This window comes from Agelaius tricolor, unplaced genomic scaffold (genome assembly GCF_023055355.1).
Source record: "Agelaius tricolor isolate 1412-34295 unplaced genomic scaffold, bAgeTri1.0.p SCAF_20, whole genome shotgun sequence".
Classification (NCBI taxonomy): Eukaryota; Metazoa; Chordata; class Aves; order Passeriformes; family Icteridae; genus Agelaius; species Agelaius tricolor.
Genome location: NW_027269280.1, coordinates 8,848,727 through 8,873,082, shown reverse-complemented (window position 1 = coordinate 8,873,082; position 24,356 = coordinate 8,848,727). Strand labels below are relative to the sequence as shown.

At 44.9% G+C, this 24,356-nt stretch overlaps 1 protein-coding gene across 1 annotated transcript in view; it reads right to left on the bottom strand.

Moving 5' to 3' along the window:
- MED13L (mediator complex subunit 13L) overlaps window positions 1-21,188 on the bottom strand; it is a 168,895-nt gene extending 147,707 nt beyond the window's left edge. Inside the window, exons 1-2 of the mRNA XM_071445451.1 lie at window positions 21,054-21,188; window positions 2,042-2,279 (exon numbers count right to left, since the gene is read on the bottom strand). Of these exons, the coding sequence (XP_071301552.1) occupies window positions 2,042-2,279; window positions 21,054-21,125 (310 nt within the window). The 5' untranslated portion in view covers window positions 21,126-21,188. The remainder of the gene's footprint in view (window positions 1-2,041; window positions 2,280-21,053) is intronic.
- Window positions 21,189-24,356: the final 3,168 nt, after the last annotated feature.

Sequence of the window (24,356 nt, the reverse complement as noted above, 5' to 3'; positions counted from 1 at the left end):
TCTGAAGGCTCCAGCCTGGATGTGGGAACACCTCAAGTGCTGTGTCCAGTTCTGAGCCCCTCAGCTCAGGAAGGACCTTGAGGGGCTGGAGCATGTCCAGGGAAGAGAATGGAGCTGGGAAGGGGCTGGAGCCCCAGGAAGGGCTGAGGGAGCTGGCAAAGGGGCTCAGTCTGGAGAAAAGGAGGCTCAGGGGGGCCCTTCTGACTCCTCACAGCTCCTGACAGGAGGGGACAGCCAGGGGGGTCGGTCTCTGCTCCCAGGGAACAGGAGGAAAGGGAAAAGCCTCAGGTGTGCCAGGGGAGGCTCAGGTTGGACACCAGGAGGAATTTCTGCATGGAAGGGGTTGTTAAACATTGGCTGGGGCTGCCCAGGGAGGTGGTGGAGTTCCCATCCCTGGAGGTGTCCAAGGAACACCTGGATGTGGCACTCAGTGCTCCAGCTGGGGGATCAGACACAGGTTGGACTCAATGACCTTGGAAGTCTTTTCCAAACTAAATATTTCTGTGATTCCATACAATTTTGAACAAGGCAGACAATGTGTGACAGTGCTGCTTTGCTATATTCTGCCCCACAGTGCAGGTTCAGCTGTCCAGACATTTAAGTGGATTTCCAGACCACCACCACTGGAAGCAGCATCACATTGTTGTAACCAAGATGTCAGATATAAACAAGCTCCATCAATTTACAGAAACAGAAGCATCACCTGCAACTCTCCTCAAATAAAAAGACACTTAAGTCCCATCTACTGCATTTGAAATATTAAATAAACTATATTTCACTAAGAGAAAAGCATATATTATTAAAGCTTTGCTGGGTAAGTAGAAATATTACCCATCCCTCATTCAAAACAGGTGCCTCATAAAAAATGAATGTCAGTGGAATGGCTCAGCACAGCACTTGTGAGCCATCTCTTTAATTATACATGATCACAGGGCTACCTGTGTGGAACACACCCCAAGGTACTCAGGCCTCCATATCTGTGATTTCACAGGCTCTGGTGCCAAATTAACAATCTGGCAGCCATCAAAGCAGGAAGTTTGGAACTGTGCTTAGAACAAAATGAAAATAAATGAATTTATCATAACTCAGGACTAAACAGTGCAGGGTACAGGTGGGAGATAAAGGACAACTCAAGCACACTTGATAAAGAAAATATTCTGTGTACTTGAAACAAATTTTATCACCAAGTCACCAGAAGGTCTAAAGGCCACAAGGATAAAAAATTATTGCAAGAAACCAGAACTTGATCCTTATGATTGTCTTGGGTTTCTTTAACTACTGTTATTATTCCAGAACCGGTGAACTTCAGTTGTTTTCTTGCAAGACACAAGGTGAAAATGGAGGTAAAATTCATCAGCCTAATAAAACACCTTGTAGTTCAGGCAAACTAAGACTTGTCATAGCAGCAATACACCACTGAAAAGAAAATAATACACACTGGATATAGTCAAACTCAAACAGGATCACAACAGACACAGTAGAAGTAACTTTATCATGTTAAGGCCCCGCATTCTGGTGACTCTGAGGACAATCCCAGTTGCACAAAGCCTATAATCACCAAATTATCACTGTCACCTCTGACCTACCTGCCATTCCACTCACTTGTTGCAACTCGCCTTGGATCATGCTCAAATCCTGCAGCACGAGCAAGTCCTGACCTCACAGATTTACCTGGGGTGCCATGGAGTTCACCTGACTCCATATTTATTCCATCAGCTACTACCTTATGCCAGAGCTGAGGTATTATTATTAATATTATTATTATTATCATCATCATCCCTTGCAACTAGAATATACTCTACTTTCAGAGGTTCCACAAAAATCCAAGTTATGATATTAACTACAGGTCTCCTGAGTTCAAGTTTCACTTTGCATTTTATCACGTGCAAAAAAAGTCAAATTTACAGGTTTTTTGTTTTCCTGTAGGTCTTAAAACATGAACTATGACAAAAATCACATAAGGTATCAAGTTAAAGCATTTTTAAAAAATCATTTTTCACTGGAAAAAATGGAGGAAATTGAGAAGCAAAGAGAGGCTTACTGTGCAGCTCGCGGTGGATGACATCGACCAGGTTGGGCTCGTCCCCCCACCAGAATATCCAGAGCTCCTTGCAGTCGGGTTTGACGTCCCGGCGCCACACGCACAGCAGGTTGGCCTGCAGGCAGCGGATGAAGCTGAGCAGGATGGGATCATCCTGGGCTGGAGCTGAAATGATGGGCCCACAGTCCCCATGGCCTTCAAAGTTGTACCTACGCCATTTGATGCCCGTGAGTTCGGCCTATGGGAAACAAAAAGGAAGAAAAGAGTCATTGGATCACTTCATAATTTAGTTATAGTCATAGTTTGTTTCATTTTCATTAGTTAATTCCTCAATTCAAGTTCAAAAATCCTCCTATTCATATATTCCCCTTCAAGGAAAAGAATTTAGAAACAGCATTGAATAAACCTGGCTTACCCCTGCATTTAGGTTTTCACCACAACCTGACTCACTTCTATTCATTTCTATTCTATTGATTTCCAACAGCTTCATTACATTTCTAGCCTTATTGTTATCTTATTGTCATCTTACAAGTTAGAAAGGAAAAAAAAAAACAAACAGGGAGAGTGAATAAGGTTCATTTCCTACAGGCTGCTTTGTGGCCACGTGAGATCAGTGTCAGCCCAAAAGTTGGCCACTTGAAAGTCATAAACAAAGCACCACAGTACTTAAGAAAACCAGTGACTTACTGGAAAAGCTGAAACAGTTTCACATTGTGACATTACATGTTTAACAAATGGGGTTTTTATTTTTATTTTGTCCAAATGAACAAAAGCAGAATATGGAAACTTGCCATTTACTGCCTCTCAACCAGACAGAATTCTCTTATTAACCATCAAGGATAAATGAAAAGAACAGGTTTGCTACCCAGATGTTTGGGAAAGGCTTTCTTTGGGCACTGAACAGCTTCCCCACGGAATGGGCATGGCCCCAAGGCTGCCAGAGCTCTAGGAGTGTTTGAACAATGCTCTCAAGGATGACCAGGGTGGGATTGTTGGGGTGTCCTGGGCAGGGCCAGGAGCTGGATTAAATTATCTTGATGGGTCACTTCCAACACGGGGTGTTTTGTGTTTCTGAGATTTTCCTCCACTCCCAGTTTGCCCCGCCCCTGTTGTAGCCTGCCCCTTTCTCTCCACTTTCCAGCACAGGACAGGGAATGCTCCCAGGACAGTCTGGTTGTTATCAAACACAACTGGTGTGTGTATATCCTGCTCACAGCGGGCTTGTACTCTACTCTCTACCTGTTACCACATTCCTGCTGCTGCTATTCTCTCCACTGCTTCATTTCCAGTGTTCACACCTTCCCTTGGCTGCCCAGAAGCAGCTGGTGCTCAGCTCCCAAGTGCTCCTGCAGGAGCAGCCAGCTGGTCTGCCACAAGGACTGCAAACACTCCAGGGCAGCACTACACCTCTGACAAGAGAGAGAATTGCCAGGGACAAGGGAAAGACCCCCACTGGAAACACTGACTGCAGGAATGGATTTCTACTCCTAAAGAAAACCAAAGACTTGTAGATCACGTATTCCTCCCATTGTCATCACCTGCGTGAGGACATTCAACTTCTCCTCCAAAACCCAAACTCCCCATCACACACAGAAGATTTCCTTTTTCAAGTCCACAAACTTTGTCCATTTACAAGTTTAAACTCTAGAATTTTCTTCTGCCCACCACAGTAGGTGGAAGGAGCCAGCCTGGTTCAAGAGGTGGCTGGTGAACTGCTGAGGAGCTGAAGGTGATGCTCATCATACCAACAACAGAGCAAAAAACACAAGTATTTCTTGGATCCTGTAAATACATTCCCTGAAAAAGTTTCACCTCATTCCTGTATACTGCCTGGCACAGCAGGACTCTGGCCCATGGCTACAGTCCCTGGGACTCTGCCTCAAGGACTATTTCCCCAAACACTGATTATCCAGACTGCCCATTTAACTGACCCCTGAAGAGGCCTCACCAGGCACATGGCCACTCAGTACTGCACTGCGAAGGGGAAAACCCTAAGGAACACTGAACAGCAAGGAAATTTGGTTTATTGCTTGCAGGCCCCTAAACCACCAGACATCTTTAGCTCCACAGGGCAGAAGTGACACTGCCATCCTATATCCTGCCAGCAGGACACCAGTCCTGGCTTGTCCCAGCTGAAGGCTCCCTACAGCCAGCACTCAGCTCTTGCACTCAGACAGAAATGCTGATCAGCCACCCAAAGGGTTGGGAACTATGGAAAAGGAAATAGGAAAAGATAGTCCAGAGTGGCTGAGATACACAGCCATGTGCCACTTTCCTGGCATGATAAGGGCAGAGGAATGCAGGAGGAAGAGACAAAATGGAAGGAGTAAAGTTATTTTTTCCATAGTAGGGTGTGCTAGAACACCTCATACACTAAATAACAATCTAAGAAAAAGCACTCCTCCAGAACATCTACATCTGCTCTCAATCCATCCCCAGCTATAGCTTGGAAAAGGAATGGGCCGAGTTTCTGGAACAGGACAATGAAAGTAACTACAGACCACAAAACACCAAGAATTAGTGCCAGCATAGGCAACCTGTGAAAAAAGGTTAAATGTTTGTGCCATAACCAGCTAAGAACATATGCTAAGTCACAAAGACCTTGGAACAGGAAGATGATGAAAACCAAAACCAAAAAAACTCAACTGAACAAAGGACGTTACCCAACAGCAGCACTCGCTTGATCCACACAGCAAAAGCCAGAGCTCAGCTGTTTCAAAGAGCAAAGAGGCTCCTGTGGCTTCCTGCCAGCTCAGAGGTATCACCCCAACATCCCCCCCAGAGGAGGGATGAAACAGAGTCAAGGAAAGCACAGTGAAATCAGCAGAGCTGCACCCAATTTAATTCTGTGCTAACTCCTGGAGTCTGTAATTCTGTGGACTGTGAGGAATGATAAACTACTAACCTGGATCACAGCAGTGCCCACCCACACACAGAGAGTCTCAAAAAAAAAGGGAGAGACAAGTCCTGGGGCTTTGGACTCATAAGCAGCATTAAATGAGCTCTCACACATCGTTTCCCAGTTCGAGTTGCAGAGATGTGGTTCAGCACATGTATTGGGATATGTCTGTTTCTGTTTAAATTTTTAATAGGTAAGCATCAGTACTAATCCCTCAGAACTTCTGGATTGTGTCCTCATGTTAATTAAAACTGAATTCAAATAGAAATTTGAATCCAGAAGGGATACACAAGAGCAGACTACACCCAAAACACTTACACACATTCTACGCCTCTACTGATGTTCTGTGTAAAGCATTTAACACACTATAGGGAGAAGATCTGCATCCACATGGGGATTCATTTACATTAATTTCTTTAAACAAACCAACAGCCCTGGTTTGAAGAGGCCTCCATCTGTTGAAGGGTTTGCACAGACAAGACAAGCAGTGGGCTGTGGTTCTGGGAACTGTTCTGAAGAGCCAAATGTGGTTTCATTTGTGCTTCACTGGCAGTGAGCACAGGCTGACCAAACAGCCTCATCCTCAGCCCCAGCCATGCATTTCCATGTCCCAGTCTGGCACTGGATCTACTGGTCATGGAATCATTTTGTGAATGGGATCACTTCACCAATTTAAACAAGAGAAAGACAAACATTTCCAGGCTTAGCACCCTGACAGCTCATCCTGCAGCCAAGGAGTCACTGAGCAGCCCCAGGAGAGGAGAGAGAGCAGCAGAGTGGGATCTCCCCTGTCAGGGACAGCTCCAATCAGATAAAACACAACCTTCAGTGCACCCACACTGCTGCTCTGGTCTGGGAACACCTCAACCAACACAAGCAAGCACTGGTGCCAGGGCAGGCTTGGCCTGGGTGCCTTCCCTGCAGCACTCAGCTGCTGCTCAGACATTCACACTGAGCTGGGCTGACTCAAACCCAGAAGGGTTGGATTAAACGACTTTTTCCTCTACTCAGATCAGTCCCCACACCTGATTCATTAAACAGCCACAGAGATGCTTGTACCGGGAAGTCTGAGGACAGCAAAGCAGGTCAGGGAGGGCAGAGATGCTCTGATTAGTAGAACTGCTGGTTTGAAAGCAGCCTGAAACACTGAGACAGAAACCAAAATTGCCAACCTGAGGACAAAACTGTGAACATGCTGTTTAACTCACAACTGGCTAGAGATGAATGCAGAACAAAGCAGAACTCTTGCCAGGTGATGTAACTGACTGTTTCTTGCATCTCTTCCCATATGCATAGTTTTGGCTTATTGCAGTTGCTACAATGTTTTTAGAACTAAAAAGCTTGACCAAAAAACCCAAGGAACTTACAAATACTTATTATTATCCAACACTGTAAGCAAATCATGCATTAAATGAGATTTTTGCTTTGATTTATAAAGGAACATGTGTTATGGAGGACTGTGCTGTGAAGGGTTTAACTTGCTCAGATAAGTGGGGCTGTTTTAAAATGGAGTTTTTTTCTAAGTTCAGCAACTGCACTTGGACACAGAATATTTGTGAGACGCCAGTTCTAAATGCACTGGGCCAAGCGTGTAAAGAAACAGAGAAATTGGATCTCTAACAGCAATACCCAAACCCTTCACTAACATCCAACTTCTTACAGAGTAATTCCCAAGACACAAAAAGATCTGTTTCTGATGTTTTCAAAAGCAGCTGTCAGGGTAGAAGAGTGTGTTCAAATTCCACACAGGCATCCAAAACCACCCAAAACATCCCCAAGAAAGAGGCATTAATGAAAACAGTGCATTGCCAATGTCTTTATTCAGATGCATGGCCTTAGAGTGATCACACAGAGTCCCTTGGAAAGGAACAAACTCAGGTTTCAGCGACCATCATCACACCCTGCAGAGTGAAACAGCCTCAAAAGAGATGAGCTGAGAGTGTTCCAACCTCTGATCCCCCCTGCACACACAGACAAGCAGAGAGACACAGAAAGCAAATTAGCACTTTCTTTCACACCCTGCTGCCCTAAATACAGACACCTCCACGTGTACCTGCCACAGCTCAGGGCTCCAGGACACCATCCACGACTGTGAATTCCTAGGAGACAGAAAACCTAAGCTCTCATTCTTTTCCCCCTTCAGGCTTAAATCACAATAATAGGCAGGCTGGGAGGGTCTTCTGCTGATCTCATCGTGCTCCACTCAGATTGGTAGAGTTTAGGCTGCTAAAAATCACAATTCCCCAGTAACATTTCACAGTGCACAACTTGGTGCTGGCATGCTCCCAGCAGCCCTGAAGATATAATTAGTGCTGGGTAGCCACTGTGACTGCTTTCCTCTTCTGCAGCCCTTGCAGATGGAACACAAACAAACCCATCTTCCACCTCCTCTTTTATTTCCCATCTCCACCAAATGCTTTTTGGCCTCAGTTTTATGGGAAATGGACAGGCCAACTCTAAATTAACTTCTCCAGATCACTTGAGTAATTCCACCCATTTTAATACACAAAGCTCCCTTGGAGAGATCATACAATAATATAGACACAACAGAAGGAGAAAGAGGGATGTTTGAGATATTCTTGTATTTGGCCACATTAAGTGTAAAGCAGAGCTATTTTTTAACTACTTTGTGCTTCTCTACATCAAAAACAATGACTAAAACAATATAAATGTGCTATTTTCCCTGCTTCATATCATACAGAAAAGTAAGAAAAGCTAAGACAGAGTCAGGCTGCAGAGTGCAGAAAATCATCTGGTACTTTCAAAATAGGAAGGATGCATTGGAAAGGAGGTAAGATCATATCATGAATAAAAGAACCAGATATCAATCATGCAGGCCCTCAGCTCTGACCCTGCTTTCTAAAGGACTTTCAACACGGCAAATTTCAGGTCATTTTATTTTTCACACTTCTCCAATTTGAAACAAAACAAAAACCAAGTATAAAATTACTTCCCAGTTGCCTGCCTAAAAGGTGCCACTTAGACAAATTCAAGTCTTCCCAGTGCTTCAAACACAACTTTCTTTAATGGTCATAAAAAACCAATGCAATCAATGGAAAAAAGCAAGCCACACCATCACTTCTACAAACACATTTCAGTTAAACAAAGGAATATAAAAGCTTTCATCAAATGTCCTTCCAACCCAGGGAAAGATGTTAAGCTGCCCAGGGTACCTTAAAACATTGTATTTACCAGCCTCTGAAGTTAGGCTCAGTCTAAACAATTCCTCTAATCTAGAATTTTGTTTGCTTCTTCATAGGAAAGCAGTTGCTAAGTATCTTTAGTCTAAAATTTATGTTTCAAATTGGAACATAAAACATGTAAATGCCATATATATGTTTGCCAGTTTTATTAGTGTCTCATCTTGAGAGTTTCATTCAAGTAAGTAGCTATTCTGAAGCCACCAGAGACTCATACTAAGGACTACTCACATGAGTGAAAATCTGCATAAGAAAGCCCTTAGTTCATAGTCCAAGAATTTAAACTGTAGTTAAAGGTGTCATGGGAATTACACCACCATTTTAATTAAATGCTGTAAGATCTTGCAGACAGACTCAAGATTAGCACCATCTGTTTTGGTTACAGTGTCTCATTTCACTGCATCATCCTCACACGGCAACGAAATATTGCACACTCCACTCCAGCCATTTAAATACCAGATAAAAGTTATGTCATGTTGATACACTTCACTAGGAAGGAAGGACAAAAGGACGAGGACAGGAGGACTGAAAACTACTCTGTAACAATGTGTTGCTTGTGGAGGAGGCAAACATCATCCCCTCTCACAGTGAAATAAAGCATTTAGTAACATCTCCCTAAGTCTCTGTCAAGTGAATTGAAGGAATAGATGAGATTGCTTAACTAAAAAATTCGTTTTCTTCACAGCTTTACAGACTGTTTGCACACCCTGAGAGAGGTTCCTATTCCCACAGCACAACTGAGCAGTGCCAGCACCTGTCCACAGACATTCCCCATCTTGTCTGCTGGGTCTGAAGATCTCTGGGGTGTGAAAACCCACAGCAGACTGACCAGCTCAGCCCTGCAGAGTCTCCTGAAATCAGATCGTTCCCTGAACTACATCTTAACATCCTCCTCTTCATGCTTTCCATTTTAAAAGAGCAAGGAATGGTTTGTGTTCCCTTCCCTCAGGGCTTATCCCTTCTGCCCCTGTAAGAGGGAGGGATCACATGGCAGTGAGAGGCCTTGCACGCACTGAATGAGCTTCAAATGGACATTTCTGTGAGGCCAAGTATAGCCATAACTGCACAAAGTCCTCCAAACTTGCTCTGAAATCAAGAATAGACAAAAAATAGCACAACAAAAAATAGCTAATTCTGAAGTGGGTGTCCCATGGCAGAATAAACACCATGCCATGGTTTGTGCTTTGGAGCCCAGCACTCAGCCTCAGCCCTCTTAGTATGCAACTGAGCAGCAGCAGAATGACATGTTTGACTTTAATCCTCTCCCTGCATAAGCACACAGTCAAGTGGCTGGAAAAAAAAGGGATAAAGGGCAGCCACTAACAAGCTTTTAAAAATGAAGGATGAAAAAATTACCTTTTTTTTTGTTGTTATTCCTTGGCTCTTAAAACCAACATGAAAGTGAGCATGCCAGTGCATGCAGCACATGTGCCTGGAACAGCTTTCTGCTGGATAAATCCCTGCAATCCATGATGCCTCCTTCCCTCATGCCCCCTGGAACAGATTATCTAAATGCTCCTACTCCAGAGCTGTTTGTGACAAGCAACAGTGTCAGGGCATTTGTGTGTCATCTTTTACCTTTGCAAGTCTCAGAGAAGGATTAGCTGTAACCAAAATCCTATTATCAGATATCCCCCTGATGGACTTCTGTACCTGGGGACATCTGAGATCCCGTATCACAGTATCCAAGACCAGCAAACCAAGGCATTTCTAAAATAATAGGTTTCACATTATTAAAAGCCACAAACTAACAGCACGAACTCTTATGCCTAAAAAGTAAACAGGACTGACAGAAATGAGGTATTTTTTCCTCTTTCTCTCCAGCGTGAGGGTGACTTTGCCCATGTAGGAGAGGAGGCAGCCAGAAAGATTAATTGCTTCTTTCAAAGAAACAAAAATCAGACCCATTTCAAAAAGAATTTGAGGTGGCAACCAAGTACCATCTTTCCCAGTGGAAAATATAAAAGGACTCCAATACTAATGCTCAAATTTCAGCAGCTCTGGCAGATGCAGCAGTTACCAACAAAGGCTTTTTGAGTGGCAAGCATAAAAGAAAGAGCAATCTGGTAAAAGCACCCAAATTACTGATATGGATCCAAACCCTCACAGAAATTCAAGGTTAAATACTAAAGTAGATGACTACAATCAAGCACAGCAGAGGAAAATGAGCACACACTGACACACTGAAAGAGAAAGTATCTTCTTCCAGTCCACTGCAAAAACAGGTTGGCAAAACAAAACCAAATGTGAGAAATTCTTATAAAAGAAACAGAAGGTGACATAGAAATTGAGGCCATTACAATTCATCTGCAGCTCTGCACATTCATCACAAACTGCAGCTCTTGTTTCACAACATCAAAACCAGAAGAATTACAGGAATGGTCAAAAAATATATATTCCATACAGTTGAAAAATCATCCATGGATTAAGTCTGGTTGGTTTATAAGAAGGAAAGTGAGGTTCTCTAGAGAACAGCTGCTGGTTTTCTTCCAGATATCAAATTAAATTAGCAGAACACAGACTCAAACCAAAATGAGGCGGCTGAAATTTTTGTATCAGGATAAAAACTTACGCACTAGTTTAGAATTTTTCTATAAAATAACTACCTGGTTCAAGAAACCTCTCAACCAAATACTCAGAGAGCCTGGGAGATAATTCAAGGGAAGTGCAACTACATCCACTTCAGCAAATCCAGCAGGCCAAACAAACACTGGCCACCACTGAGACAGGACACTTAGGTGGAATTGTGATTCCACAACACTGTTCCATGCCCCTTCATTTAGCCAGGTACCAAGAGGTACCTTGGAAGTCTCATCAGCACACAAAGCACTCAATGGTCACCCTCAGAGCTGCCATCCTCAGCCAGGACCCAATGTCCACCTATAAAGCACCTATAGTCATTCAGGACTAACTGCAAAAGCTCTTTAAGAATTATTTAAAAACAAAGAATTAAAGAGGAAATTTTTGATTAAAGACCTTTGAGTTACATCAACAACTTTCACCTGCAGTGAAGGCTTTGGTTAGCAAATCTGCAGCCCTTAACAAATCCAGCAAATTCAGAACATGGTCCCACGCTGGTGCCTGGCTCGGCAGCTCCCCTCCACTGTAACCCAGTCCAGGAGAGATGGGAAAGGATAATGTGATAAGCATGGCTGGAAGCCAAAGGGCTGAGACTCAGCCATCACTTGAAAAGATACTTTCAAGCCTAAAATATTCAAGACATGAACATAAGGAAACAGAAAGATGGCAGCAGCACTGTCCCAGGTCAGCGTGGCACTGAGACTCACACAGGCACTTCCACACACGTGTCCTGCTGGCTCTTGCACCAACACAGCCACACAACATGGGAAGATGCTGTGCCAGAATCCCATCACCAGGAGTGAGAAAGGGAAACAGGAAAGGCAACCTGCACAACAAAACTGAATAGGCAGAAATTTGGGGGTCAGAGGATGCACAAACCTCACCCATGTCCAAGCATCCATCTACCTGGGGCAGCCAAAAGTAACAAGGCATGACTGGGTTTGCTTTGGCTTAGGTGTTTTTTATTACTGGGAAAAGGGGGAGAAGAGGACTTGATCTTGGAGCTCTTTTCCAACCTTAATAATTCTACATGGAATGAAGCTTACCCATGGCAGAGCTGAACATTTACCCCTGCAGGCTGTATGGAAGCACACAATGCCTGGAAGCAAAATGCCATCTCCAAGACAAAAGACAGAAGCAACTGAAGAAATTCTTTTCATATTACCAAACCCTGGGTTAAGGTAGTGACCCACCCCACAGCTCAAGTCACAGACACTATTTTACAGAAAGGCATCTCTGAGTTCTCCATCACTTCAGACAGTTTCTTCATAAAAGGGAATCAATTATATTTTAACTTCTGAGTAGATGGTTGAGAACAGATAATAAAATGGAAACTACCACCGCAAACTTCAATAGCACACAAAAAAAAAGCAAATAAAGATGCAACTTGCCAGCAGCCAGAGTATCCCTCCCTTGTTTTCAGACAGGGTGAATGATGAGGTTTGACTTCTTTCTTCAGAAAGAATCAGAACTGACTGCCTATTTTCCAAATTTGAGAAAGTCCCCTCTTGGAGAAAGCTGGACTACAGAAAAGCAGTCCAACACGTGAAAAAAAATTACAAAAACAAATCTGCAAGAAAACAAAAGAATTCTCTATATTCTTCCCAAATTTAATTTTCTTTTCTAGATTTTTTTTAACTGAAAGAGGAAGGAAATGTCAAACATCAGAGTCATACAATGGACTATCAGCTGTTTCCCAAACCAAGTAATCTGACATATGGGCAGAAAAAAGAGGGGGGAGGGTGGGCTGGAGGAAGTAACAACCCGAGCAGAGTAAACTTTGGCACAGTGAGTTAAAGACTGTGGTTCCCTTTCTTCCATTACACAAAAAGCTGCACCAAGGACTTGGAACATTCCTGTGCCCCACATCTGAGCAGCACAGCAGCTCCCACGGGTTTACAGCTGGGTCCATCCCTGCCCTGCCCAGCAAAGCTCGGTTTTAACCCATGCCCATCCCTGCCTGCCCAGCAAAGCTCAGTTTTAACCCACGTCCATCCCTGCCCTGCACACCTCTCTCCCTTCCCAAAAGAGCCCAACCCAGGCTCCTGCTCTGGGACAGAGAGGCAGGAACAGCACAGGAATCCCATCCCCCAGCCCTGGTTCTTCACCCCTGTCCTCATCACTGACACCCAGCACTGTCCAGCTTGTCAGGAGCAGCCAAAATCCCTCAGCCCTTCAAAACCCACACCTGGAGAATCCTGGTGTATGAATCTCCTGTAATATGGAAAGTAGTAAATAAAGCCACTGCATGACTGGTCATGTAGATTCACTTTGCCAGCTCTCTCACTGTCATTCCTGCAAAGACAAGAATCCAGCACCTCCTGCCAGAAGGGAATTATGGAAATTCACAGAGAGCTCCAGTCAAAATTTTATTAAAATACACACGGAAAATTAAATAACTAGAAACACTGAGCTAAAACTGAAAGCAGCTTTTTCAGAACAAAGTAATTTAACCAATTCACCTTTTCTCTCAGCAAAGAATTTTTTTTTAAATAAAAATACTTGACATGGCCACTACAAAACATTCCTGGTATTAATTTTGTGTCTCACCAGAGCTGCCTACAAATCCAGTAACATTGTAGACATACATGAAGTGAGACTCATAAAAGTCCAACACTAAGAGACTGCAGATATATTAAACTAGGTTTGAAAACTTCTTAGTAAATCAGAGACTCCTATAAGTAAAAAGTCAGGAGTCTATAATGTAAAAAACCAACACATTTTGACACTTACGTCCCATAGCTGTCAGCTATGAATGCGTTGTTATCAAAAACTGGAAGTCTGCCAATGCCTGATCAATAGGTAAAGAAGAGTTTTCCTTTAAATTTTGCTTTCAATCCTCTGTTCTCACAAAATATGGTATTTTATGGGCAAATATGGAGTCATAAGAACAGGCAACCACAAGGCCCTGACCACAGCATAGCTCTTTTAAAGCTAAAAGATGAATGAAATAAAGTTTTACTGAACAAGCTTTAAATTTCCTTCTCTAAGACACGGATTGTGGTTACAAAGCCACTTTGATCTCCGTTCAATCCACGCCACTGCCAAAACGCGGTGGGGAGAGAAGAATGAGGGGAACAGAGCTGCCTTGGGAGAGAGAAGGGGGAAAAGATTTTCACTAGGTCAGCTCCACACTCCAGGCTTAAATATGAATTTATGGACCTTTCTGGAGCCACCAATGCATGGAAGAAAAGTGAAGGGGGAGGAACAAAAATGTAAGGGGGGGGGGGGGGGGGAACCCAAATTTTTTCCTCTGTAATTATAATTTTCATAAACAAGAATACACTAAGCTGCAACACTGTCTGATTAAAGAAAGCTGAGGTAACTGACTCACAAGAAGTGATACAGAAATACAAGTGTCATATCTAATTACTTTTGTAATAGAAGCCCGGCCATTTTTCTCTATTTTCATAAGCTGATTAAATACATTCCTTAATATAGGGACAAGGTCATTGTGTATGTTTGAGCTCATCTGTGTTAGTCACATAAATGTAAATATTGCCTCAGGGCACCTTATACAACAGCACCACACAATAAAATTCCCCATCTCAAAGAAACAAAAGCAAGGATGCCACTAAAAGCTCCAGCCACACATCCACATGCACTACTGCAATTCTGCTCATGGATTAAGCCACACATGACTCAATGAGAAATAACGTATTTTTACAGATTAAGGTAGAAAGTGAGAGTCAGAATTCATCAAAATTAATGAATATTCACAGCACAAGCCAAAAGAAAGATTGTTTAAATGTTTTACACTTGTGAGTACGGCAGCTCCTTACTACAAGAGGAAATGCTGAGAACACTCCCAATGTGAAACGCTAAACTTCTTCCCTGGTATCAGAGTAGGTTCTGCTCAGCCCTCATTATCATTTTGCAGTGCTGGGATCACACTATTGCACAGCTCTGTAACGAGCTGGGCACAGCAGGAAACAACACAAGCTGTCATTGCCAGTATGCCAGTCCCCTGATCCTGCCCTGTGTGCTCACTCCACTACTGTGTGCACAGGGAGCCCAACACCAGCTTTTAGCCAGATTTTGAGGTCTGCAGAGCAGAATATTTTTATTAGCTGGTTTCTCTTTAAAACTATCAGTTGATGTCAGGGAACTCAAGGAAAGAGGATCTATTTTTAAAGCAATACTTTGAGCTCAAAATGAAAGCAGTGGAACAGCCTGGTCTGAGGAACAAAGATGCCCCCATGTAAACACACACTCCTTATAAGCAAATCTTCTGGATTTGGGTTGGGATCTTCTGTTGGAAACACTTGTGCACTTTTAAAACTGGCAAGTTAATACTAAAACAAGCATGTTTTCAGTCAGAACAGTATTTTTGCTTATTATTTGTGTTACTATGGCACCAACAAGATGCAAATGCCGCCGTGACAGACTCTACACAACGAAGTACACGACTCACCCACAGAACAGTAAATGAACACACACAGACTCCAAAGTTTTGTGTAAACTACACTTGTCAGCCTTAACAACAGTGGGAACAGCCCAACCACCTACCCAGTGTTACTGGGTTGTCCAGAGGATTCCACACAAGCTCAGGAAAAGGGGTTTTGTTGGTCTGTGGACATCAACTGTCATCCTCCACAGCTACCACAGAACAACTAGAAAAAACCAAAGGACATAAATCTATAATGAGGTGATCCTGGCATACACTGGAGCCAGCACTCAAGGAAAAATAAAAGGCAGAGAGGCAGCAGGTGTAACATCAGGGAGACAATGAAGGAATGCAGCAAGCTGCCAACCATTCCAGCCACAGGATGCGAGAAAAAATTTGTAGGTGCATCCCTGCTCTGATCAGAGCAAAACCCAAACCCTGATAAAAGTGTGCTGCCACAACTATGATGCAAAAGTGGACTGGGGCAGGTGGGGAGGTGGGAGTAATTCCATAGAGAGATCAAGGAAAGGGGAGACAACAGGTGCATCCTCACTCCGTGAACGGGAAGCTTCAAACCAGCCCAGGTGTTCACCCCACCACAAAGTGCAACGGCCCCCTAACACTGATGGGCTTTGGTATTTAAAAGCAGTGCATCTGCACACACACATATCCTTTCATGTAATGCTTCTGAGAACTAGAGAGATGAAAAAATTAAAACAAAATCCATAAAGATTCCTTCTTCATCTAATGACCAAAGTTACTCAAGTTAACACGCTCAGCAAATATATCTCATATGCACCACACTTATTTTTTTCCACCGAAGATCAAAACCTTCAGTTTCTTTAGATTTTCTTCAAAAGAACTGCATTGTCCAGAATGAAAATAATAGAAGAAAGGATTTAAAAGTTCTATCTGTAGATCTTTCTTTATTCTTTCATATGAGGAAGCACTCTCAGAAGAAGGCAAAAAAATCCAAGATCAAATGAGTCAGGGTGGGGAGGGTGCTTGAGAACTGGGGTTATGATGTCAATTCTGTATTAAAAATGTAGAAAAATAGAAAAATCTATTTCCAGATAGTGTTTAAATTCCTGTTCCTAAGGTGTAGTTACCTAGGATATCTTTTAATACTTCACCCTGATATTTGGGTATTAATTTTTTTGTGCTGATGTTCCCAACAGCAGTCACACAACCCGACTCACAGTGCCACCAGAATCAGGACAGAATCCCTGGGGAAGGATTTCCAGCCCCAGGACATGTGCACATTCACAAGATACTCAGGATTTCAAGGAAACCTCACTCAAATATTTCTTAGTGATTAGCTTGGGCACACTTATTCTGAGCTGCAAATGTCACTCCTGCACCCCCCCCCCCATTTTTTTGGGAATATTCCCAAAAGGTTGGTTATCCAACAGGTCCCTCAATTCTCCTCCTGGAGCAGGGCACACTGGCTGAACGTCACTGTCCCAATCTCTTTGCAAATCTGGGTCTGTTCACTTCAAACCCTCTCCCTGGCATGTCCCATTAAACTGTCAAATACTCTGACAGGACATAATATAAACCTACCACTGAAGTGATTTAAAACCTGAAATAATCTTTTATTAGCAAGAAGTGAACAAGCTTTCTAATGTCATCTCTCTACTTCTGTCTTGTTACCTAATAAAACTCAGGACAAAGATAACTAGAGAATCAAATACTTTTGCACAACTTGAGAGGTTAATTCCATTTCTTAATTATTTATGCATGTAAATTCACACCTACATAAAATTCCAAACAAGCAAGATAGACACTGTGCAGTGCTGAACATTCAGCATGCCAAAGTCCCAGCCCACTGCTCGGAGCACTGCATTTATGAAAACACAACAAGCAAGGACTACTGGTTAATTCACTACTACTGAAGGCATTGAGCAATCAACATTTACTATGAAGTCCTTTACTGACAATTATGCAACACCAAGGAATAGCTCACAGCAGCCTCTGCAACCTTCACTTTCTGATGCCATGAAGAACCTTTAGGAGAATAAGCCAAATGCCACCTCTGATTGCTTTAATTCCTTTTATTTTATGCTGGAAACATCAACAAAACTCACTGATCAAAGGGAACAACTTCTGTTCCTGGATGTGAACTGCAAAAAGCAACAGTAGTGACAGCCTTCACTGTTTTTAACTTTGCCTTTTAAACAAGAACAAACACAATTCCCACTGCCTGGACCCTTCTGGCAGTGGGTTTCTGTAGGAATGCACTTCTACAAGAACATGGGACATCTTCCATAGCAGTTTCTCTAACCTGTCTCACTTCTCCAGAATACAATTGTGTCTTTTCCAGCATGAAGATTCCTACAGTACCAAGGTTCTACCCCGTGAAAGCTCCTCCAAATTTCAGGTCATTCCTGACACCCTTGGCCGTACTCTCCAGCTCCAGTATATCCAACGTTATGCAACTTCACCCCAATTTCCCAAGACTGAGCTGTGCTTTGGGATCCAGCATGGCACCAAAGCCTAGATAGTTGAAGAAACATCTTCATGAAAGCCCTCACTGTCATATGAGTAACCCTTACTCACAGGAAAAGTCAAATTAATTTCAGTAAGACTACTTTTATGATTAAGGATTATTCACAGGAAGACTGCTGCCAGCTGAGGCTGAAGTTTTAATACAAAGCATATTACCTCAGAACATTTTGTCTCTAAATAGTTATTAGACAGCTCTTAATTAGTATTTAAATAAACTGGCCCATACAATGGCTTATTAAATACTGTTTATCAAAACAGACATTCTTTTCAAAAGCAGCAGTAGACATTTTGACTACAGCAAAAACAGAGCGAGGATAAATATCATTTTTCCTACTGCTGAGCTAGGAACAGCAATTTCAGACAGAAAGTGTATTTTTAATGAGCAAGGCTTTATACTGAGCAGATTAAACAAGTTATTATTTGAGGAGTACTCTGATAACAAAGATGCAAACCAGCCCTTCCATCACCTCACTAGGAAAGGCTCCACGCTCAGAGCAGGACTGGGATGTGCATGCAGGCTGGCTGGGGGTTCTGCCTGCCCATTTCCCAGGGCGGCGCTGGATCCCCGCGCTGCCGGAGAACACCACACACACTCGGTGCTGCCAAGTGCTGCAATCCAGAGGGACGTTCCATGGAACCCAGCTCTGCCAGCCCAGCACCACCCCCAGCACCTGCACAGCCAAAGGTAACTTTAAAACCTTCACTTCAGACCCTCGGGTGACACATTCTGAGCCCACACCACTGAGGGCCTCCACAGTGTCAGGACATCACTGATAAAAGAGAATCAGTTACTAAAAGCTTTAAGAAATCACTTGCCATCAAAAGATTCAGAAGCAGCAAAGGCTCCTAACCTCTCTAGCATGTCTAGAAAAATAGAAATCATGAATTGTTAAGCCAACCCAAATCCACCACAGCAACCAGACAGAGCTGACACAGAGCTCTGGCTTCTCCAGGGCAGGGAGACAGCGTTCCTGCTTCCACAAAACAAATGTCTGTGGCAAGGAATATTATTTAACCATGAACAAACAGTATCATGATAGACTATAATTATTTCAGAACTGTAATTCTCCAGTCACGAACATTTATTTGTGATTCACACACAAAACAAAGCCTGCAGTTGAAAAACCCCCAACTTCTAATAGCAGAATCAATTTTCAAAATATTTGTAATCTACCATGCTGTTAAAGAATGAATGGATTCCCACCAGCTAGTGGTTTAGATTTTGTTCTGTTACAGTGAAAAAGTAAATGATTAACAAAGTTTCTCTAACTACTAATCCAGACTACTGTAGCTTAAACACTTCATAAATTTTGAAATTAATATGACAATCAGAGGTTAAAGGGTCAGTGGTGCTGGCCACGTATTTCCAGTGTTTCCATTTTCAGTATCTTTCTCTGCTAAATAAATCCCAAAAAAACTAACACAAAATAAAATAAATCTTCTGAATAGTTTTCACATAGGCTGTATTTTAAAAATACTACTACTTGATCCCCTTTTTTATTTTTGTAGAGCCAGAATACAATAAAAACAGAGTTTCATACACAGCACCACATTAAGGCACAGATACCTCCCACAAAATTACATGGGAGATTAAAGGGTTGCACATTAAACTCATTATTATTAAAGCCACTTGCAAAAGAATTTCGTTTAACTTATTTCAGTGATATTACACACCCATTTAAAATTGAACATTTCCCTAGCCTAGTCAGGTGGGAGAAAAAAAGCAACCAAACCACAATAACTATGAAATAGCTTCACTTTATAATTTATGATAATTGCATGCCAACAATTATTTTTACCAGTGACAGATTTGCAGATTGCAACTGCAGGAGAAGTTCCGCCTCTCCAAACACACACTCCAGTCTGCATTAATGAACGGGGACTTCACAACTCTGTGAGGAGCAAACCCTCCACTGCCTCCCTTCTACAATCAGATACGATTGTTCCCTTCATGCTTCCCGATTTATTTTCCTCCCCGGCTAAGAGCAGCCGTAGTCAAAATCACCATAACAATCCCCCAAATCACCCTTCCTGCATCTCGATACACAGAGCACTGCTACATATTTATAAATATTACTACATGCCTTCAAACAGAAGCACCGATACAAACTTACATAACGTAACAATTCGATAAAAAGCCAAAGTTAGAAATGTATCATTCTCACAGAACAAGCTCTTGGGGCAGTTTTCGAGCAGTAGTAAACTACAGCTCTTGTTCCAGATTCTTAAAAGGTACAAGCAAAATATACACCAAATTAAAAAAAAAAAAAAAAAAAAAAACAACAAACAAACCCTGAGACAAAATAACAAATACACTACAATAACGTTAAAAAGCATAAAACAAAGAGCTTGATCATTTGCATTTCTAAGTAATTTCCTTTTTTCCCCTCTCCTTATTTTCATAAGGGAGCTAAAAACAATCTCTTCCGTTCTATCAGAAGAAGAACATATGCACCCACCTCCAATTCTGGCAGAGCTCTGCTGCAGGGAGGGGGCACCCACCACAATCCTTTCACACATGCTACCCCCAAAGTTGCATCACAAGGTTTTAACTCCACCACACCACGCACTGAACAAGTCCCTCCTCCCCTCCGACATTATCCCTGTAGCACTGGAAGGCTCCCGACGATCCAGCAGCCCTCTCGCTCACTCAGCTGTTGCCCAGCCAGAAGGGATAATGTTCCTGTGCGTGCCAGGTAAAATAAAGCAAAGTATTTCCAAATGACTTTGCCGTTACACACAAATTGTTTGCGTATTTTAAATTTAAATTGCCGGTCTATAGCCAGCCAAAACTGATATCATGATTTCTGCAACATTAAACCACGCCATCCACGTCGGAAGTTCCCAGTGAGATGGGCAGACGGCATCTATGCAAACAATCCGGCACACTACTGTCAGACGCTGTTGTTCTTCAGAGAAGAAAAAATTAAAAGGTTTGGGTTTTTTTTAACCTCTTGCCCCCGAGCACGATGTGTGCAAAGAGGAGAGCAGGCTGTAACAGCAGCTGACACGCCGTCACAGGAGCCCAGAGCTAAGTCCGACAGTCGATCACACTACATGAGCGTTCGTTGCTGCTGAAATGGCGTTTGTCATTGTGAGAGGAGAGAAAACCCCCCGGTTCGGTGGCACAAAGCGCACAGGGCACGGAGTGCCAAGGGAGGCGGGGAGAGGAGCCTGTTTACCCGGGGAAGATGGTTGTGCGGGGGACACAGAGCCGTCCCCTGCCCGCTCTCCAGCTGCGAGCGCGATACACAGACCCGCAGCAAACCACGCTAAGGAGCAAAATAAACACGGGGACCGGGCCGGGGGAGGGGCCAGAGCAGGAGCAGCCCCGGGCCCTGCCTATAAACCTCCGGCAGCTGCTCCCAACCGGCAAACCCGGCGCGGAGCCACCTGCGGGCGCCCACCCGCCCACCGCCCGCTCACTCACTCACTCACCAGCGAGAAGAGGTTGGAGTGACAGTCCTCCAGGCTGGCCCCGTTCGCCACCCAGTTCGCTGCCGCAGTCATGATCCTCGGCAAGCCGGGCCGCCACGGCGGGGCATGTCTGGGGGGACGGCCGGGGGGCGAGGGGCAAGGCGGGCGACCCCCGGGGCGACCCCCGTCACTGCCTGGGGCGGCCGCCGCGCTCCGGCCCCTCGGCCCCGCGGGGCCCCGCGGCCGGGAGGGGACGCACCGAGGCCGGGGCGGGCGCGCTGCTCCTCGCTACCCGCCCCCGCGCCGATAATCCTCGAGCCGGGAGGCCCTTCTCCGGTGCAAGCGGGGGGGACGCGTCCCCCGCTCCTCCAGGCCGGGAGAAGAAGAGGAGGAAGGGGGGGCCCGGGGCCGCCCTTCCGCGTCCAGGTGCGGCCCCCCCCGGTCGGGGGTCGCGCGGAGGGCGGCGGGTCCGTGCGGGACGCGGGGCGGGCGAGGCGAGGGGGGGTCCCGGTCCCGGCCCCGTGCGGAGGCGTCGGAGGGCGGGGGGCGCTGTGTCCCCTCCCCGCCCCGCCCGGCCGCCCCTCGCTGCTGCCGCCGCTGGCTGTGCGTGGATGGTGTTTTCCTCCTCCTCCCGCTCCTGCTGCCGGCGCCGCCGCCTCGTCGGCGCTGCCCGCGGGGTGACGGCGGTGCGGGCGCGGCCCGGCCCGGGCAGGGAGCGCTGTCCGCCCGCGCTGTGCCGGCCGTGCCCGCAGCGGCCGCAGCTCCGCGCCCGCTCTGCCTCCTGCGCTCTGACAGCAATGGCGCCCGGGCCCGCACCGCGCCGCGCCATTGGTCCCCGCCGCACCACGTGACGCGGGCCCGGGGGCGGGGCCCCGGGGCGGGGCACCTCCCGCCGCCGCTGCTCTGCGCCCGCCGCCCGCCGGGGGCGCTCGGGAGCGGCGGGGCCGGGGGGTCCCGGGTCGGGTCCCGACCCTCGGCACGGGATCGCTGCCAGCGCCCGGAACGGGCCCGGCCGGGCAGGAGGCGGGACAGCAGCGCCAGGTTTTCCCCCAGGAGGGTGCTTGGGCGCTGAACGGGCTCCCCGGGGGCCACTCGAAAGTCGCAAAGTGCCACAGGACATTAGAAAACCAGTGTCCTACTGGAAAAGGAGAAACAGTTTCACATTGTGATGTTACAAGTTTACCAAAGGGGCTTTTTTTTTTCCTTTTCCCAAATACATAAAGAACGGGATAAGGAAAGTTACTATTTACTGTCTCTGAACTGAGCAGAATTCTCTGATTACCCATCAAGGAAAAGCAAAAAGAACAAACGGGCTACACAGACACTTGAGCAAGGTTTTCTTCGGGCACTGCCCAGGCCCCCGAGGCTGCCAGAGCTCCCGGTGCACTCGGAGAACGCTCAGGAATGCACAGGGGGGACCTTGGGGTGGCCCTGGCAGGGCCAGGAGCTGCACTGGGTGCTCCTGGTGGGTCCCTTCCACCTCGGGATGTTCTGCGGCACGGGGACCGTGTCCCGTCCGCGGAAGGGAAGTCGCTCGTGGTGCCAGACACGGGGCAATCCTGATCCCGGCCATTCTGCGGATCACCGGAGGGTTTCCCCAGCACCTGAGTGCTCAAAGTAATTTTTAAAAGGCCTCAAAACTCGTCCGTGGTCACTGCGGTATCAAGGCACGCCGAGCTCCCCTTCACAGCCCAGTTTAACCGCACATCCTGCACAGCCCTGGAGCCACCCCGTGCTCACCTGAAACAGCTTCGAAGACGTTGGGTGGCTATAGCTTTTTATAAAGGGAGTTCGAAAACACCTGAGTTAGATAAACAAATAAAATTCATTCCCAAAATAATCATGGTCTGGAGAAGAGCCACAGATTATTTTGAGTTGCCAGGGGCCCACAAGGATCGTGGAGTCCAACTCTTAACTCAGCACCATGCAAGAAGAAGATACTCAGTTTAAAAGAGATAATTCATCACAAATAACGTTTTTACTGTTTGTAATGACCCTTTGATTTGAACCAGTGGGAGCAGATTTAGGCTCACCTGCTTGAGTTTCTCCTGACTGGAGAGTTCCACAGGTGGTAGAAAGCAAATATTGTGTTTAACAGGTGAAGATATGGAGCATTTCAGCTCAAGCTTTAATACAGAAATGCAGCACATTTTCAATGATGTGACTAAGTGGAAAAAGTTCTCACTCTGTGCTCAATGGCAGCTTTTCTTATCGTGATTTTAATCTCATTTAAGCGTCTTTTTTGCAATTTACTTTTCTTGGCAATAAATTAAGATTAGCATCTCTTGCAATGGCTGACTGGAGTTTGTTTGGATTTACCTCACAGTAACAAATCTCTCCCACAAACAGGCATCACATTTACCTGAATTACGTACACAGAGTAAGAGACAGAATTTAACCCAAAAGTTCCACCCAGCTCAGAGTTCTTACTGTGTGTGTGTTTCCTCTGACAAATCCATCATCCATCCAATCCCTTCCCTGCCACACCGAGCAGGAATTCTGTCTTGCAAAGACTGGGCCTATACTGTGAGGAAAAATGTTTTCAAATACAAATTATTAATGTTCAGTTACAATTGTAATTTATTCAGTCCAAGTGTCACAGCCTTGAAACTGCTTGTTACATCCTGGCACCCGCAATCAGGGAAGTACTTTGGTCCATGTTACTCCCCTTCCTTTTGGCACAAGTCTTATAAACAGAGAACACAATCTGACACTTGTAAATATGTCAAGCAATGTGTATTAACCAACCCCAAACCACATCCTTCCGCATTAAAATAGTACAGCTTTTGTAACTCCACTGCAGCACCACGCACCCATCCTATCACTACAGGAGGCCCAGGCACAACAAACCATTCGATGAAGTATCCATCCTATTTCTGGTATAAAAGAACATCCATTACCATGAAAAAAAATTATTTTTCTTATTATAGAAAATATTTTGGAATTGTGAGTCATGATTGAATTGTGAATCCAGATAAATACTGTGCAGGATTGAACACTGCAGAATTACTGGTTTTTCCATATGCTGCTTAGCCTCCAAATGGTGTTTCCAGTCAGTACCATTCCTCTTATATGGATCTTTCAAGTAGTGGTGACTTATTATGCTTTATTTTGTCAGGAAAATGTGGGGTCTAACAGATGATTCAGGTCCATTTTTGTGAGGAGAAATGTTATCATACTCATACTGTGCTGCTTTGGCCACCTTCCAGTACTCTTATGAATGTTAAATACTTTATACATTAAAAAATTGTGAAACCATAGAATGGCCTGGGTTGGAAGGGGCCTTAAAGACCATCCAGTGCCACCCTCTGCCATGGACAGGGG